The 18,724-nt window shown below is 40.5% G+C and overlaps 1 protein-coding gene across 2 annotated transcripts in view; it reads right to left on the reverse strand.

Moving 5' to 3' along the window:
- Window positions 1–18,456, reverse strand: part of tbx4 (T-box transcription factor 4) — a 34,310-nt gene extending 15,854 nt beyond the window's left edge. The window contains exons 1-5 of one of the 2 annotated variants that reach the window (XM_004537979.4): window positions 18,371–18,456; window positions 12,208–12,353; window positions 11,954–12,048; window positions 2,006–2,125; window positions 436–583 (exon numbers count right to left, since the gene is read on the reverse strand). In XM_004537979.4, the coding sequence (XP_004538036.3) occupies window positions 436–583; window positions 2,006–2,125; window positions 11,954–12,048; window positions 12,208–12,351 (507 nt within the window). In that variant the 5' untranslated portion in view covers window positions 12,352–12,353; window positions 18,371–18,456. Of the gene's footprint in view, window positions 1–435; window positions 584–2,005; window positions 2,126–11,953; window positions 12,049–12,207; window positions 12,354–15,959; window positions 16,300–18,370 lie in introns of those variants that run through there. The other variant, XM_004537978.4, reaches the window with a different exon arrangement.
- Window positions 18,457–18,724: the final 268 nt, after the last annotated feature.

The raw sequence follows: 18,724 nt of genomic DNA on the forward strand, positions 1-18,724 counted from the left end.
GTATTGTATTTATTTGATCATTTTTAAAGATATGAAGATATATGCCTTTCTACTTATTTGACCTATTTTATAAATGCTGTAATGAAGGAGTTTCTCAACTTTGGGATAAATAAGTATATCTTAGCTTTTAGCTTAGCTTATATTCGGTTCTAGGGTTGCTATGTTAGCAAGCCTGTTTTTTATTTTTTGTAACTTATATTGGAAGTATTGAGCCATCCATCAATGTTATCTTATTCTTTTATCCATTTTTAACCTATTGTGAATATTAGTCACCAAGTGTTTTCTAAAGATGGATGGACACAGCATCTCATTCCAAACATGAGATTAACATTTAATTCACATCGCAGTGTTAGACAGCAAGCATCACAAAGCGCTACAGCCTCTAAAATCACTAAATGCTTATTTAAATAACTAACATCCTCCATAGCTACTCACATGCCCAAAAGGGTCCAGGTGGTTGTTTGTTAGCTTCAGCTTCTGAAATGACACCAGCTGCCGCATCCAGTGAGCTCCAGTGGCAGGGGAATCAGGGTGCACATAGAGCCTGCCTGGCATCGCCGGCTCAGCCTTCCCAGCCACCATCCTAAAAACAGATTACAAATGGAACAAAGTGCATAGTTGCTTTCAAGAGCCAGGGCTGTTTTTCAGGGACTATGCCAGGTTCTTTAAGTTTAACATTGGACATACAAGGCTCTCCACCCTCACAGCATTAAGTCCTTTATACTGAAAAGCAGTGATCCCTGCTAAAACTTCATTCCTAATTATACTGCTGCAAGGTGTTACTGAGAAACACCAGAACCCACCAACTGCATGCCGTGCCACAAGATCAGAAACAAATGGCTGTAAAACAACTCTGCTTGAAGGTCTGCTTGAATTCTTTTTTTAAGCTTTTCCTGGCAAAACTATTTTGTCTGTCCTCAGTATGAAGGCAGGGCAGCTATTTTGTTGTGCTAACGCATGGAGGACTATAATGTCATCAACTCCAGATACAAAATCAGCTGGAGCAACAGTCAAACTTGGGTAGTTTTTCTCTTTCTTTTTAAATGTTTTGTAATTGCCCCGCAGTAAGGAGGTGCTGCTGGCGAGGAGCCACAGTAACAGTTACCTGCTTAGGTCACTCTAAAGGTTCTGCTCTTTTAGAATATTTGAAACAAACCAGCAGCAGTTCCTCTTTACGTTTCTTCTTATCTGGGTTAAATAAGGAATTAGAAGAATTGTAGTGGATGCATTTTTGTGAATGGACAGACTCCTGAGGAGTGCTTCTTCTGGAGGGGTACTATTTACGGGGGCGACCGTGGCTCAGGGGGTTGGGAATCGCATCTGTAACTGGAAGGTCGCCGGTTCGATCCCTGGGCTCTCTGTCCTGGTTGTTGTGTCCCTGGACAAGACACTTTACCCTACTTGCCTACTGGTGTTGGCCAGAGGGGCCGATGGCGCGATATGGCAGCCTCGCTTCTGTCAGTCTGCCCCAGGGCAGCTGTGGCTACAACTGTAGCTTGCTTCCACCAGTGTATGAATGTGAGAGTGAATGAATAGTGGCATTGTAAAGCGCTTTGGGTGCCTTGAAAAGCGCTATATAAATCCAATCCATTATTATTATTATTATTATTATTTATATACAGATTATTACTCTGGTACTCCTCTGTTTAATGAAGAAAGCCAAGCTCAGATAATAGAATGTATTCCACATTATTTGTAATTTTTTAAAAGGAAATGTAGTAGTATAATGATGACAGTAACAAAGTAGGGATATTAATCCCAAACACACACACACACACATACACACACGCACACACACACACACACACACACACGCACACACACACACACACACACACACACACACACACACACACACACACACAGTGAGATGAACTGAGGCCGATCAAACGCTGCTCGTGAAGCGACATGGTTGTTTGCTAAGTAACTGTAATGTGATTACTTAACACACACATGCATATACACACTCACACACACACCTCTTCTTGTGTCCTTTGAAACTCACCACTTGTTGTCACAGAATTTGTAGCGGTGGTCGTCAGCTGGGACAACGTCAATAAGTAGGATGTATTTGGTTTTGGGATTCATCCCAGTCATTTTGACCTTGTAGCTAGGAAACATCCTCCTGTTGAAAAACACAAAGCAAAACTGTTGGACACACACTCTATGTTTCTGCAACAACATGAAATATTCCCAGAAAAGCTGATCTCAGCTACTGCCACACAAATTAGTTCTTAATTGGCCTCAATATGGACAGAGATGTCCACCCTCAGCTTTAAAATGAATGAGCTTAAGCCCTGTCTGCACAGTGCGGTAAACATATCACGTCTGTGATTAGGAGTTCTTTCAAAGGACACAAGTTTGGACGATTATGTTATCTGTACATGATGTCACACTCCAGAGAAGGCAACAAATTTCAGTGGTAGCGCTCTGCACTGGTTTTCTTCATAAGAAAGGATCTTGTAGGCCATTAAAAAAAATTTCAGCTTGTAGGAAGAGACCAGTATTGGCGCTGGTGCAGTTGAAGATCTGATTTGCTCCATGGCAGCAGGAGCTGGCAGAGCCAGGACCCACAGAGATCACAGGATTCGACAGACAGACAGAAAGTTGCCATCTTGGACATTTGAAATAAACCCTACCTGAATGTTACGTTAATGAAACCTTCCTGTCAGCAGAAAACTACATCAAACGCATTACAAATCCAGCATTTATTTAACAAACCTCTGCTTAAGATAGTCCTGTCTGTGAAAGAAAAAGAAAAATCTCACATTTCTTGGCCTGGTAACAATTTGTGAGATGTCACTGAAAGCATGGGAACATGCTTGATCTTTTAAATGTCTCAAATATGTTAATATAGCAGCCAAGGCTATAAAGCACATGAGGGGAGCTACCTTTTGTGACCTCTTCTGGGAAACCAAAAACTTTTTCATCCCATCTGTGCCAAAGGAAATTTTGCAAAAGCCTCTGCAGTCTCTTATAAAGCCTTAAGTGGTTTTTAATGGCACCCCGGATTGGACAGAAGATTAGACAGCTGGCTTGTCACTGGCAATGGTCAAAAAGGCCTGGAGTTTATCTGCTGGTGTTGCCCATGGTGACATAGTCAAACACTGTAATGGACAACCTCACGTGTTGTTCTGGGAGGACTGCAAGGCATCAAAACCCCTGTCTGCGTACTGGCTGCTCCAAATGGTGCAAATGCCCATCTTCAAAAGTTCATAGTGCTGATCGTGTTACTGTAAATACTCCATCAAGTAAGATGAAGGGGGCGGCGGGGGATTGAGAGCAGGTAATTTAAATCTCTTTCCCAGGCTTCAAATCCAATCAGTAGGAGGGATCAGTCCTGCTATCATCTTCACTGAAAGACGGGTTAATCTTAGAAGAACATTCAAAACAGACCTCTGCTCATCTCTGACTCCGCTCGCAACACACAGTCGGAGCAGTTGGAGGCCTGTGTCAACACATGTGGCCCTCGGATTTGTATAATATGACCATAACTATCTCACGGCTCACTCTGCTGGGGGATCTTTATCCAATCTTGAGCAAGTAAATGTAATGAATAGCTGAGTGACATCACACTCTGTGTTTACATTGGTTCCCTACAAGCATCGCTTTCACTATGCAATTGTGTCCTGTGAGCAGGTACTAAATTATCCAGGAAAATTAGGCTCAACTGAATAACCAAATAATAATCCCCCACATAAGAAGCGAGCTACCGGCAGCTTTCCCCCAGGGAGCTGACATGACATCTAGTGGGAGAACCAGATTCACTGGAAGGAAAAGAGAGAACAATGAATATAAAACCATTGTTTGGCAAGGTATGTATATGTTCACCTCTTTAATGAGTTTCCTCATTGTTCAGATTGTTCAGAGTTGAGCTTTAGGGTTGTATATATACATAAACATATTACCTGGGGGCACTGGGACTTGAATATTTAATAACCTACTTCACTTAAAGGACATATGGATTTGTAGTTGAGAAATTAAAAAAAAATACATTTTTAATAAGAATTAAAATGTGAATAATTACAGAATAAATTAACAGCAGTATGTGGTTAAAAACATATAGCAGTAAAAAGTGGCAGACTTAAATGAACTGGGAAGTTTGTATATATGTGAAATCAGCAAAATCACAATCAACGAGTGAAAGATCGCAAATTCAATTTACTAGCTAGGGTGGGAACCCAACAGCAACACTAATGCTAATCGCACTAATATAAATATTAAACAGAAATAGGTGGTTACCCAACGGCTGTTTTCATGGAAAGGAGACACAAATGACACTGTAAATATTTTTAATTAATAAATGCCTGTTTTGGTGGAAAGAAAGTAGATAATATTTTTTTAACAAGTCACTTCAAAGTATTTTAGGGGATGTTGTAATTATTTGATATTATTAAGGGAGCAGTCTGTATTATAAAATATCTTTACCTCCTAAATAGTACAAGTTGTTTGTCCTTTCCTTTAAAATTGTTTACTCCCTTGTTCTACTGTAGCAACATCATTAAGTACCATTAGGGAACTACTTTAGATAATTAAGTCCTATTTTCATTAAAGTGTGGACAGTACATATTGTGATATAGGTTATTGACTTATTATAAAGTGCGACCAAAATATCTGTGCTGCTGGTGTACAAGTAACGTATGGCAAGATGAGGTGATTCATTATACCGTACTTACTGCAGTATCAGTATTTTGTCCCGCCCCTATTTTAAGTCTAATGTATTAAAACGCTGAATTAAATCGACCCAGGATAACTGCTTTTCAAAGACAACATGAAGGGATACGTATACATTCAGCAGCGTGACTAAGTGAGTGAACTTAAGGGGGGGCATGAGAAATGGAAGTCAGTGAGTGTGTGTATGATATCAGTGTCAGGGTGTGTGTGTTTCTATGTCCAGCCAGCTGTTTCTCTTAACAATCCCACATGTTTAGGCCCTCCAATGATCCATTCCTTCTCTGGGAATCTGCAGTACTACAGCGAGATCAAAAGAAGTGTTGAGGGTAAGGGGGGGTGGGATGAGGATGATGAAGCGCTACAGCCTAGTAGACTAAGGCCTGTTGTGGGCGCCGGGTTCCTCTTATCAAACTGCTCCTACTCACTTGACGGGCTGTGTACAAAGAGGCAGAGTGAGGCAAGAGCTGCGGTGGGTGCTTTGAAGAAGGAGGATTACACCTGGACAATGACACTCATCATAACAAGTCTTCTAGATTCAGCTAGGACTGAGCTAGTTTCATCTCGGAGTGTTTGGGAAATATGGGATCCTTATGGTTCATCTGCATCTGTCCTGACTCCCCTCTCATCTCTGCACTGCAATATATATATATATATATATATATATATATATATATATATATATATATATATATATATATATATATATATATATATATATATATATATATTTATATGACAAAACTGGAGAAATTAAAAGTGTCCATAGTTTAAATACACATAACACTCACATTTTATTATGAATGTTTTTTTCTTCATAATTCTGCATATTTATGGAGCCATATGATCTTTATTGGTTCTATTCCCATTTTAAAGGCTTTATTTGTGATTTAGGTCAGTTTAATTAAAACTGTCAGTTGTTATTGATTCCTGATTTTCACCAGTTCTTAGTAAAGTCTAAAAATGATCTTAAGAAAACAAACAAATACAATAACAACAACAAAAACGTCTAATTTGAAGTCACAAGCAGACTCTCCTGGTTAGAGGGAGTACACAGGTAGAAGCTAAAAGGTTCCAAAGTCTGTCTTTTGCTCTGTTGTTCCAACTCAATCACAACTGAACCGATGATGTAATCTGAATGATGCCATAGCCTGTATAAAGTGCACCCTTAACTGTATTTACTGGCAGTTCTTTTGAAGTGACCATTCAAACATAAAAAAGGAGAACTATTTCATTTTATGCATGACAAATGATAGCAGAATACCAGAAAACAGACCTGCCAGAATACTTGAAATCACCTCTGTGCTGGTCCAAATGTCTCTTTGACCACATTTTTAAACATGTTAAAAACAGTACTATATGACTGTGGTCGTTAATAAAGTTTTATGCCTGAAAAACCTGTGCATATGTTTACATTCATTCAACTTGATTCACGATTGGCTTTCCTTAAACTTGACATTTAGTTGGGTTAGGATATTAGCCAACGACAACTAGAAGTTGAGTAACGCCAATTTATACTGAGGAATGCCAACGTTATGTTATTTGGCGACTACAACACCTCCAACAGATATATGGATATTACTTTTATTTTTATTCTACAAAAGAACAAGAGTTCAAACTGCATCCAGGGCAAAAATCACATTATGCTGCTAACAGAAGTTCTGCTCTTTGCTAGCACCTGCACAGATAGCACAGGTAGCATGCTAACACTAAGCTAGCCGAGAACCCAGAGCTGAGTGTATGCAGACCACGGCTCAGCAGCCAGAGCCTGAACTTCAACCAGTAACAAAAGTGGTAATGAGTAGTTCAGCTTAAAGCCTCCCTTTGTACTGGTTCATGTGTCTGAAGTAATAACAGTGGCGATCACTTTGAATTCTCTGTGGGCTGCTTTTCATTTTAGCTGTGTGTCGTCTCTTCATACGGATCAACTAAAAGAAAGATTGGACGTTGCCTTCATTAGGACAGGGACTTGTGTTGGTGTGTGCAACTGTCAGAGGTGGGTAGTAACTAATTAGCAGAGTTGGGCAAGTTTCATTTTGAAAAGTAATTAATTATAGTTACTAATTACTTCTTCAGAAAAGTAACTGAGTTAGTAACTGAGTTACAAGATACTAAAAGTAATTAATTACTTGAAAAGTAACTATTGCGTTACTTTAAAAAAAGTGTTTAACCCTCTGGGGTCCAGGTCATAATTGGCCATTTTTAACTACTTCTGATGTTTCCTCCACATTTCACCTTTACAAACTATTTACTTTGTCTTGTTTGGTATCATTATTTTCAGCACAGCCTCACGTGTCTGAATCTACAGTTATGTTTTCATTTTGACAAACTGTATTAACACAATTGATCTAAAATCAGACAAAAAACATAAAATCCGAGTAGAAAAAGTTATATTTTTACTGTAACAACCACAGACATGTTTATTGAACCATATTTCATAACTTTAGATGCAAATATAAATTGTCAATTTGAAAATCATATGGACAAGTTTTGCAAACAAAGTTATTTGCAGCCATTTACCTTTGACCGTTTTTTTTTAAAATAACCATTTCAAACTGTTTGCGGAACAATCAGCTGTTCTTCAATAAGATGTCACAAATTATTTGTGCCACTCCAAAAAATAATTTCTGTCCACTATAAAGGAAACATCACAGCCTGATACCTGCAGGTCTGACAGCAGCAGGTGTATCACTCCTGTTTCTACCTGGAGACAGCAGTCGCCTCATTGTTCTGACACACAACACAAAACTATCCACAACACTACACACTAACTACACAAGACAACACATTAACTACACACCCCAAACATGCTAAATGTTACAAATTTCTCACATCTCAAAACTCGCTCTCTCTCTCTCTCTCTCTCTTTTTCTGCTCTCTCTCTCTCTCTCTCTCTTTTTCTGCTCTCTCTCTCTCTCTCTCTCTCTCTCTCTCTCCGTCACCCCTAAAACTTCCCCCTCTTCCTAAACAACCAAATGTCATGTTGTCATATCATTTTTTGATTGGTCGACATGGTGCATTTTTCCACCAACACGAAAGGGCTGTTTTTTGTTTGTTTTGGGGGTTATAAGCAGTAGCGGTTTTTGATACGGGCGACACGGGCGGTTGCCCGGGGCGGCATCGTGGTGGGGGGCGGATTCACGGGCATCGGCAAAAATAAATAAATAAATAAATTGCTCGTACTCATGCTGCCAGCCAGCGCATATTGGGAGCGCATAGGCACCGATCGGTTTTCTATCGCCCATTTGCTGGGAGTAAGGGCGCCCTCCGTTCGCGAGGTGCGCCTGCTGCTTGCAGCACAGGGAGGAGAGGGCGGGGCGGCGGGGGATTCTCTGGCTGGCTGGAGCAGCGTCTAATAACCAACTTGCAAAATAAAACAATTTAAAAAAAACCCAACAAACACAAAAACACCAGGCATCATGATACAGACTTATAATTTGCACCGATGTTTTTTTCGAAATTCTGTACGTGAAAAGTGAGCGCGAGAGCCCTCGGTGCGCCTGCGCGCTGCTGAAGTCAAAGTAAACTTTATTGTCATCTCCGCTACAGACAGCCCAGCATATAGAGAGACGAGACGACGAGGCTCCAGCTACAGCAGTGCAAGTAAACAAAAAACAAATATAAGAAGAGTAAGAAAATAAATATACACTTTAGGACCAGGGGTAAAGGATCAATAACAATTTAAAATTTATAATTTGATGATTTAAAGTCTCACACACAACCCGTCGAAAGGGGAGGGGCCAGCTGCTTCCAGATCGAGCACATTTCATTCATAATGTTGTAAATCCAAGCCCATTATGGATTCATGATTTGAATCCTGGGTTGTGTGAAATCCCAGAAATACACCTTAGACAAAGTGAATCTTCAACTAAGGTGTAGGTGTGTTAGATCATGTTGTGGTGATCCTCGGGTTGGGGGATGATTGTTCATACTGGAGTGCAAAATTCAAACCAGTGGAAGATGGACAAGAAAAGTTCAAAGCCATCAGGTGCTCAGTTTAGAAAAAAAGAGAAAAAACAAGCAGAAACGAGCAAAAGATGCAGGTAAGCAGATGTGTGATTGGATAATGGCAGCTCATCCTGAAACTATCAGAATCAGAAAACTTTATTAATCTCTAAGGAAATTATGTGCGTTACAGTTGCTCCAAGAAGAAATGGTAAAAATAGCAACAGTAACAGACTAAACTCCAAACAATACATTATGTTACAGATTTTAATATTAATTAGTCATTGTCAGTTGTTGATTTGTCCTGTTCTCATTGTATGAGGAATAATGATGGCTGTTTGGTAGCTGTTTGCATACAGTGCACACTCTCTCTCTCTTCATGTGTGTGTGTGTTTCTCTGGTGAAATTCAGTATAGTGTTCGCCCGGGGCGCCAAACAGGCTAGGACCGCCACTGGTCATAAGCAGAGAGTGCTTGCTAGCGCTGTCCTTAGACAGTAAAAACGCCGAGTATATCTTGTTTATCATGACTCTGGTTTTACGTGGCCTATCAACACAATTTAAAAACTGGCACCTTGTTGCTTTGTCTTTAAGTGGTCATGTGATTGGCTTACCACGACTACTTTACTCTTCCTCAGTCGAACAGCAGCACTCATGCCATTGTTTTGCCCCTGAGCTCCAGGTGTTGTGCTAGAAAGTGATTACCGTCCGCGGGAGCGCGCAGCTGCTTAAAGCTGTAGTCCAGATTACTTACAGCTACTTCCTGCAACTGATATAAGATGCGTTAAGCTGACCACGGCTTCAACCGTCTGTTTGTTGAAAAATAGTAACGCGACCACATCGTATTTTCTTGTTAGTAACTGTAACGGCGTTGTAACGATAGAAATAGTAATTAGTTAGATTACTTGTTACTGAAAAAAGTAATGCCATTAGTAACGCCGTTACTTGTAGCACCGTTATTCCCATCACTGATAATTACATTTACTCAGTTACATTTACTTGAATAATATTATGTATGTATGTATGTATGTAAGTATCTCTACTCGAGAAAAAATTCTGGCTACAGTACTCAGTGTGAGTAACTTCAGTGAATGAGTAATAAACACGTTTCATTCAAAAATCCATGAGACAGACACTGCAAGTACTTTGCCCTATTCTGACATATATTTATATTACCTTCTCTAAATATTAGTTTAATAATGATTTGGAAAAATGTTTCTTCTGCTTAGATTCATTATTTTGTAATCATGTTTTTTTATATGTCGTTTATTTTCAAATACCAAAATTTGCGACTGCAGTCTAAGAGTCATGTGATTAACCAGTGAGACAGTATTTCAGGTCATTTTTTGTGCAGTGCACTAAATATGAACAAAATACACAAGAACAAACCTGCAGTTGGTATATAACTGCTGTCCAACCAATCAATCTGCACAGCTTTTGGATGGATTTCCGTTCAGTTTAGCTCTACAGAAATGCACGTCCCCGTGTGGCAGCCATCACATCACTCAGACTTTAATGACCTTAGTTTATCCAGTAGTTTGGTTTGCGACTAATTGCCTCCATAGCTCTTTCAGACTTGGATGAACTATTTATTTAGTGCAAATGAATATTAGAATTGTAACATTGCTTTCTAAGATGGTTGACTTTACTTGCTATGAATCATTTTTTTAGCGTCATCATTAGGAGCTTACAGCCATGCTAGCTTCTTTTTGAAGCTGCACTCACCCTGAAGAATAAGACAGACTGGTGTGTGAACCTCAGACGCATTCACGATGATGCATTCTTTCCTTACAACATAATTCCAAGAATTAATCTCTGTATATTTGTTGTGTGTTGTGTTGGGGACAATAAAGTTACCATTGACCTGTAACCTGCCTCTTTTCGTCTTTCATTTCTTTTCTTTTTATTTATCTACATGTATTTATGACCTCAATGAATGTAATAAATACGTCTGTTGAGAAATTTCTCCAAATTAGTGGGCAAATGCTCACTGCTGTGACTCTCTGTGATACACTTTGAGATAATAAAAAATTAGAAAGATAAAGCAGGGATTGTGTCTGCAGTAATGCCTGGTTCCCACTCTTGGGTGCTTTTTATTGTCTGTTCAAACGACACATTAAATACAATGTTCTACTGCCAAATGCTTTTTGCTGCAGTATGATTAAAATACCTTCTACCGTGATGAGACAGTGAGCACTACATGCACTGCTCATGACGTGCTTAAATAATTCAGTCTGGTGTCGATATCATTTTCATTTTCAGATCTGTTGCTTGTCAGCGATGAAGCCAATTTTCAGCGCGCCCGCTGCAGACTGACTGCAGGTAAACTCCGATAGGTCTTCCAGCACAGCTGCACAGCTACACGACTGTACAACTCTTCAAAGGGCTTTAAGGATTCAGAGCCTACTTTATCAGCTGGACAAGGAAAAGCCCATCTCCTACGGTTATACAGCATTAAGGAAAAAATGTGGTGACCTTTTACATTTTTCGCTGAGGAAAAAAACATCCCGTGAGGAATGAGAGGCGGAGGTCAGTTTGAGAGTGTATTCATTCTCTGGTTAATGTCCAACAGCCTCACTATCTAATCCTCAGGTCGCATTAAATCCAACCAGCCGAGCAGTCATTTGTGTTTTCAATTATGCAGTCGCCGCGGCAGGAACTTTCTGTCTCTTCCTGAAAGACAAAATCATAACTGCCGTACGTTACTACGAGCTGTCTAAACAGATGATCCCAGAAAGATGTGATACTCATCTTGCATAATGAATCCATCACTAGAAAATCACTTTGCCTGCAATTTTCCAGAAAGCTATGCATGTTTTCACTCTGAAGACTATCGCTACGTTTCAATGTTCTATGAATAACAAGGAGCTCGACCGTTTCCAGGTTACTGTTGACGGGGAGATTCAAATCAGGTGAAAAACTTTTTCAGGTAATCTTTGTGTTTCATAAACTCCACCACAAATCCTGCAATGCAGTAATGCAGTACGTTAATGTAACAACAGCAGAAAATACATTTACTGTAGAGATTTAGGCAGATGTTTAATATGTCTTCTTTGACTCCACGTCTGAACAAACTGTTTATTCCAGTGCTTATACCTGACAGCAGACACTGGCTGGTTCACGTGTTCCAATATCCAAACAAAAATGCAGTAATACAAGGGACTGAAAAAACCATGAGAAATTGTACATTTTCTTAGATTACATTTTGAATGTAGCTCTTTTGAAGTATTTTTACACTAGAGTATTTACTCTTCTGTAAAATGGAAAAAATACTGCAAACATGAACTCAAACATTTCTTTTAATTTTTTTATGGTTCATCAGAAACATGCCTCACTCACCTCCCCGCTTTAGTAATGATCATCTCTGTACCGGCCTCGTGGAACTTCTTCCACAGCTCCCTCTCGTGAAGGACGACCTTAATGTTCTCAATGTTCTGAAGGAAGAGTCACAGTTACAATCAAAACTACTCAGACCATCCAAGAAAATGCAAAATAGTTGCATATAAACACCAAAGGGAGCAATTTATAAATCAGCCTAAAGCGTACTATTTCACAGTCCATCCAGAAGATGCAAGATTGCCCTCCGTGCGTACCTGGTCGGGCTCGGTGGAGCTGGGAACGGTGGGAGCTGTGGACAGGCCCAGTCGCGACTGGTCTGGAAGCAGATCCGTCTCCCCGCCGGTCTGGAGCCGGCTCACATGTTCGTCCGTCACAGTTGAAGCTTTCTCCTGAAGCATCGCTGCAGGATTAGAAGAATACCCAGCTGTCAGATTTATCAGTGAGCAGCAGTGAAAGCAGAGGGGAACTGCCACTGTGGGTCAGACCTGGCACAGGACATTTTCCAGATGTAATGTAGCCTCATGTCATATACAGTTATAAAGTATACTCCTATATATATTCTATTACTGTGAGACAGCATTGGCCTTAAATCAGTGGTGCCAAGAACTTTATTAAGCTATGGTCATTTTTTGCTATGTAATGATTAATGTGGAAGCAAAACTTTATTTCAAAGTTTTTGTTTTTCATTAAATGTTTTAAACACTAGTTTTTATTAACTTAAAAAATGATCTGAAATAAAACAACTCTCCCTTTTATTCAACAACAATTCTATCTTTTTGCCACACCTTTGTGTGTTTTTTACACAAATGTAACAGATTGCACGTCAGTGTGAGTGCAGATCACATGTTGTGCGACTGTGAGCCTGCACAGCTGCGGGCCATCATCTTACATATTTAGGTTTTTGAATTTAAATATGAATTTCTAAGATTTAATTGGAGTGTGTAAAACTTCCCCCTTCTCCAAAATAAAAACGTCCAGCTAAGCTTTTGTAGTATGAAGTCAGGTTTCCATTACAGACCGCACACTTTTTGCCAATGAAAGATTTTCTATTTGAATGACATTTTTAGACCCAATTGAAGCATTTTTGAAAAAGTGAATGCTATATATATGCAGCCTTTATTTTTGTAGTTGAAATCTTTGGTTTGGGCTGGGTGTGCAGGTACCACTGGCTGCTGTTGTTGATAAATTCTATGGAGGAAACCTGAGCCAAGTACTGGTTTAATACTGGGCATACAAACAGAGAGACAAAAATGTTGAAAATACAGTGATAATATTCAAGTGGCACAACAGAGGAATGAGGTTTCAATATTTCTCTTCTCTCCTCACACGCTGTTTGCTTTTAAGTCGATATCAACAATGCATCAGCACAATTTTCCGTTTGAAGTTCACGCCAGTAATGAGGCAAACATTTTTCTGTTAACTGAGGGTCACAAAACTCTCTGTGCTACTGAGCTACTCTGTACTGCTCCATTTCATCCATTAATCTAGAGAATGCCAGCACCTGAGGACCATCTCATGTGAACCTCGGCCCGTAGAGACTTAAACATGTTTAGCTCCGTGACAGCCAAGCTCAAACTTTATTAAAGATTTGTGCACGAGACTCCACAAAAGGGTCAAAGTCTCAGCAGTAAATTAGGCTGACACACTGTACAGTGAACATCGCTGCAGCTGAGAGTGCAGCTCTGAAAGGCTGAAATCTTCATTTCGATTTGAAACACAGAACTGTTAACAGAAAAAAAATCAAGTCAAAGTAATACATCGTTAACATGGGAGACTCGTCCTTGTCATTATTATTTTGTCCTCACATGTACAGAGTCACTGCGGCTGTTTCTGCTTCTGTTCCTGCCTCAAACCTCGATGCAGCTCTCTGTGTGCTTCGTACTGCAAGTTTACAACTATTACTTCTGCTCCAAATGCTTTTGTTTAACTCCACAAAGTTAGACAAAGTCTAACTACAGTTTAGTTTTCAGGTCATTTCTAATGGTTGGAAATGCTTCTGTACTTCTGTAAGGCAAAAGCTGCTCGGAGTATGCTAGTGTGAAACCTGTTGCTGCGGTCTCCTAGCCTCAGGGCTGCACGCTGTGGACGTGAGCCTGTAAACATAGAGAAACCACTCTCTTAGCCATGAAACTGGAGAGGTGGCATCCAGTGTAAACGGACGGAGACCTTTGTGAAAGCTAATAAAGATAAGATCTGACGAAGAAACAGCTACAAGCTTTTTTTCTTTTCTCTTTTTTGTACAGTGTGAATCTAGGCCTTTCACTAGTTCTGTTTAACTGATGAGCACAAGCCAACAGCGCATGCATAAGCCTGTTTCTGCCTCACACACGACATCCAATCTGAGGACTATTCCGGACATATTTCTGTCCGTTATAACATTTCGATAGACTGTAAATAAATACATGAAAACAAATCCATGGCACCAAATATGTTTTCAGCATCTAAAGGTTTTATTTAAACATGTAAATCCTGAAGGGAGTCTGGTTTGTTCCTGCTGCTTACAGGGAGAAATGATCATCTAAATGAATCTGCTTGGAAAATATTATAGTGCACTGAAAGACAAAGAAGTAATGGCTATGCAGCAAAGCAAGCAAGAAACAGGGGAAACAAACTGCACACGAATACAGATGAGCTGCTCATTTAACTGCAAAGCTTCACTTTTACTTGTCTTGCAAGCAGGAAAACTGTTCGGCCGAAGGCCTCACAGAAGAAAGTCGTGAAACTTGGCAGCCATCTTAAAGCACCAATCATTTTGAACCTTTGCATTTTGAAATGAAAATATCATGCAGAAAATCACAGGTCAAATCTCATTTTTAATAAAACAATTAAAGGTTCTGCCACAAAATAAGGTTTTCAATGTTCCCCTGTGGGAAACACTGCAACAACTGGTGTGGCGTTCTCTGACACATTTAACTTAGATGTCTCCTGTTTATGATGCCACGCTACAGCCAGCATCCGTGGGCCTGTTGTTCACATATTTTCCAGAGGTCTGCAGAAAGACTGCAGAGTTTGAAGTAGCAAATACCAAAAGCCTAAGACGCTAAAAACAGTGCGTGTGTGTGGAGATGTGCTAACTGTGTGAGGCAGATGTAACACATTTCAATCTGCCGCCATTTTGTGTCAACAGCTCTGAACCATGAAGGCCCGGCATCAGTGCTCAACACGTCCTTCTCAACAACAAACAACGTTAGCTGATGAGGACATAAAGAAAACACCTTCCACTGCTTCTAATCCGCTGACAGCATTTAAACCTCAATGCAAACAAACAAAAACTCCTCAAAATAAAATGAGCAAATACTGATGCATGGAAACAATAAAGCAATTGTCTGGCTTTTAATCTACGTCATTTTTTAGTGTAAAATGCAATGATCACAGCAGCTTGCATATTTACATACATACATAAAGCTGGGCTTCCAGCCCTGTTCCCAATAATATTTTAAAACAATCAAAAAACTGAACACGAAAAGCTTTCAAACCATCCTCCATTCAACACAAATATTATAAAATATATGAAGTGAACCATGCATTTTGAAATATTTTAAATAGCAGTATCATTAACTAATTACTTTTAAGCTGGTGTGTGAAAACTTCCAAGCACAGGCCAGTGTTTGTAAAGAAAATGTGAAAGTCAGCTTTCTTAATAATGTTAAAGTAATAATAATAATAATAATAATAATAACAGCCAGTCAAAAAAGTCAGCATGCACATGTTCTGAAATAAATAAATATCAATAAAAACAAGTAAATAAAGATAGAAATAAAAAGCTAGACTTGCTCATCCCAGCTCTCATTCAGTCTGGCTGTCTCTCTGTCTCTCTCTCTCTGACTGTCAGTTTCAGCGCTTCCTTGTCAGATTTCTCTGTGGACTGAGTACAGTGGGTTAATTACAGTGGGTTGATTCCCCCACAGAGTATCACACTCTGGATGACACAGCATTGCTCTCCCCTCTTGAAACAAACAGCACTATTTACAAGTCGGTCGGCAGCGCGGACGCTTCTCTACTGTACCTCACGCAGTCAGCTATCATCTGCTTAAATCCATCTCCGCGCACAGCAGCTCGGTCCTCGGCCTGCAAACAGCAGGGTTCCTCCCCTTCCCACCGCGGCTGCACGTGCTTTTAGAAGATAACTGCTCGTCTCGAGCGCTGTGCTGACGGCTGCAGCAGCGGCGGCTGTCCGCTGGGAAGTGCCGGTCGGTTCGGCTGCCTTAGTGCCTTTCAGCTTCTCTATCGACAAGCCGCGTTCTGCGCCTGTGCAGTGCGCACTTGGAGCTCTGAGGGGGGATCTCAGTGGGTTATTTTCTTGGAATCACACACACACACACACACACACACACACACACACACACACACACACACACACACACACACTGCAACAAGAGCTTTCCTACATTGCTACACGCAGTAGCTCAGTCCCCCTCGGTGTGTGAAAGCAGCAGGGAGAAAGTGATTCGTTGCCCACTGCTCCTCTCACCGGGTCAGCCTTACAGCTGTGGTGTAGAAACGGTGCCCTCCTCTGAGCCTTGGTATCTTGGTAGCATTCCCAACACCACCAGACTATAATGTGCATTATTATTATTATTGCGTTTTCATTTGAATGCATGTCTGGTAATTATCTGGTAATTGCTGTATCAACCCTCGTCATTGCCTCGGGTCACCAGGCCGGACTGAACCTATGCTGACTAAAGTGAGGCTTTAATGTAAAACCAAGTACAACCAGTGAACAAGACAATATTCATAAAATATTGTAGAAGATAACCCCAGCCTTCACTCGCCTCCACGGGGCTTGGTGGTGACCCTGACTCCCCGTCCACGATAACCCACCTCATGAACCAGGGTAGCCCCCAAAACACTGTTCCCCACCCGACATGAAGCCACGAAATTATTCAAAATACATCCTAACAACTTGTGCGTGTAACCACCAGTATAGAGCTTTGTAACATACAATGGAATCTCACACTGAAAACAGCGAGCTGTGTGCTACAGTAGCACATAGGCCGCGGTGGATTTCTATTAACAGCCTCACAGCGGTTTAATAGAGCGCTCGCATTACTTGTGCCACTGCAGACATTGTGATTAATATGTCACTTGCAAATATGCACTGGCCCAAACCAGCGATTACCTATTAGGAATCCTGGATTATTCATAACATTTAATTATTTATTTTGATCAGCATGTATATAATAAACGCTGAATGAATCGAGACCACAAGCAGATCATGCCTACTCAAATAACTGAGAAGACATTTTGAAAGAAAATAAAACCCTCGTAAATTCTACGTTTAACAAGGTTAAATACATGGATTAAATTAAATTAAAAAATAAAAACTTTACGCATTAAATGGGTTTAAATGACTCTTCCATCTCCATAAAGACCCGAATGTAAAACCACTTGAGAATAATGTTTAGGAAAATGAGGTAGTGTTGAAAGTGTGTGTGTGTGTGCGGTAATAACCCAGCAGCAGCAGCAGCAGCAGGCATCCTTCTGCACACTGCCACATGCAGCAGGGCTGACGCGGAGGCCGCGCTGGGTCTGCAGGTGAAATATACGCTGTGGCTTCGCGTTAAATGAAGCGTGAATCTGCAGCGCGTCTATAAATCAGATGCCAGCGTGACTTATATGTCTGCTTGGTGACACGAGCGCATGAACGGCCCCGGTTGTCACTCAGCTGTGTGTGTGTTTGCAGCTCTGCTCCGCTGCCTTTCCAAGCAGGCTGATAGCGCTGCTGACAGACTTTCTCCAACTCCTGAAGAGCGGAGAGTGAGCTGCTTTATTCTCCAACCTCAAACTATTAACTCGACACACATTCTCGCCTTGCCTCACTCACTATAAACACCACCGTTTATGCTCAATTTAACCCAAATAAATACATTTCTCTGTCTTTTATTTTTTTACCTTGTACCTTGAGTTTGCTGGCTCATTAAACTATCAGAAGTAAAAGAAACGCGCAAGAAGTGTTTGTCTGTCTCCACCACAGAAACTGCAAAAGCCTTCATTACGATGTAGCCGCGTTTATCTCCGCATACGCCCTTATTGTGTCACAGCCAATTAGCCAATCAGTTCAATTAACCAGAAAGCAATTAGACTAAAGCCTGAACCATTTCAAACCACATAAATGTGCGTGTTGTACTCTCAGGAGAAGTGTGAACCTCGTGTAGCGCGGCTCGATCAATATCAGAGAGTTTGGAAATTCACAAGACTTTAAATATTTAAGTGCGTGAAAAACTTGCGTGAAAGTGTTTAAGTGTTTTCACAAGTAACTTAAAAAATGTGTTCGAATACTAAAATAACTGCATTTGTACTTTTTGACGGGCTTTAGTTTGACACAGACGCAGCACACTGAACTGTAAAAAGTAATTCCAATAACAGATCATAATACACAAAAAAACTGCTTATTTTGTTATTTGGCGAGCTTCTTACCTCCCGTCCTCCTCTCTGCGCTGCCTGACCTTTGTACTCCTTCAGCCTGCTCTCCAGTCTTCAGTCCTCCCTGTGCCACACGTGCAGCACCTCTGCATCTGCTGCAATCAAAGAACTTCAGTTTTTTCTTCTTTAATAGATGTATATAGCGGCAGATTAGAGCTGGCCTTCTTGGAAGGGAATTAAACCTCCACGGACTCCCACTGTCACGTGATTGGAGCAGAAGGAGGTTTCGGCTGTAGCCAGTCTGACACCAGCGTTGGACTGGGAAATATGACTTCCAATTGGTGATCAGTGATGGGAGGCAAACGCCACCATTCGATTCATGTTCTGTGAATTATTTTACAACATTAT

The sequence above is a fragment of the Maylandia zebra genome, linkage group LG14 (genome assembly GCF_041146795.1).
Source record: "Maylandia zebra isolate NMK-2024a linkage group LG14, Mzebra_GT3a, whole genome shotgun sequence".
NCBI classification, from domain to species: Eukaryota; Metazoa; Chordata; class Actinopteri; order Cichliformes; family Cichlidae; genus Maylandia; species Maylandia zebra.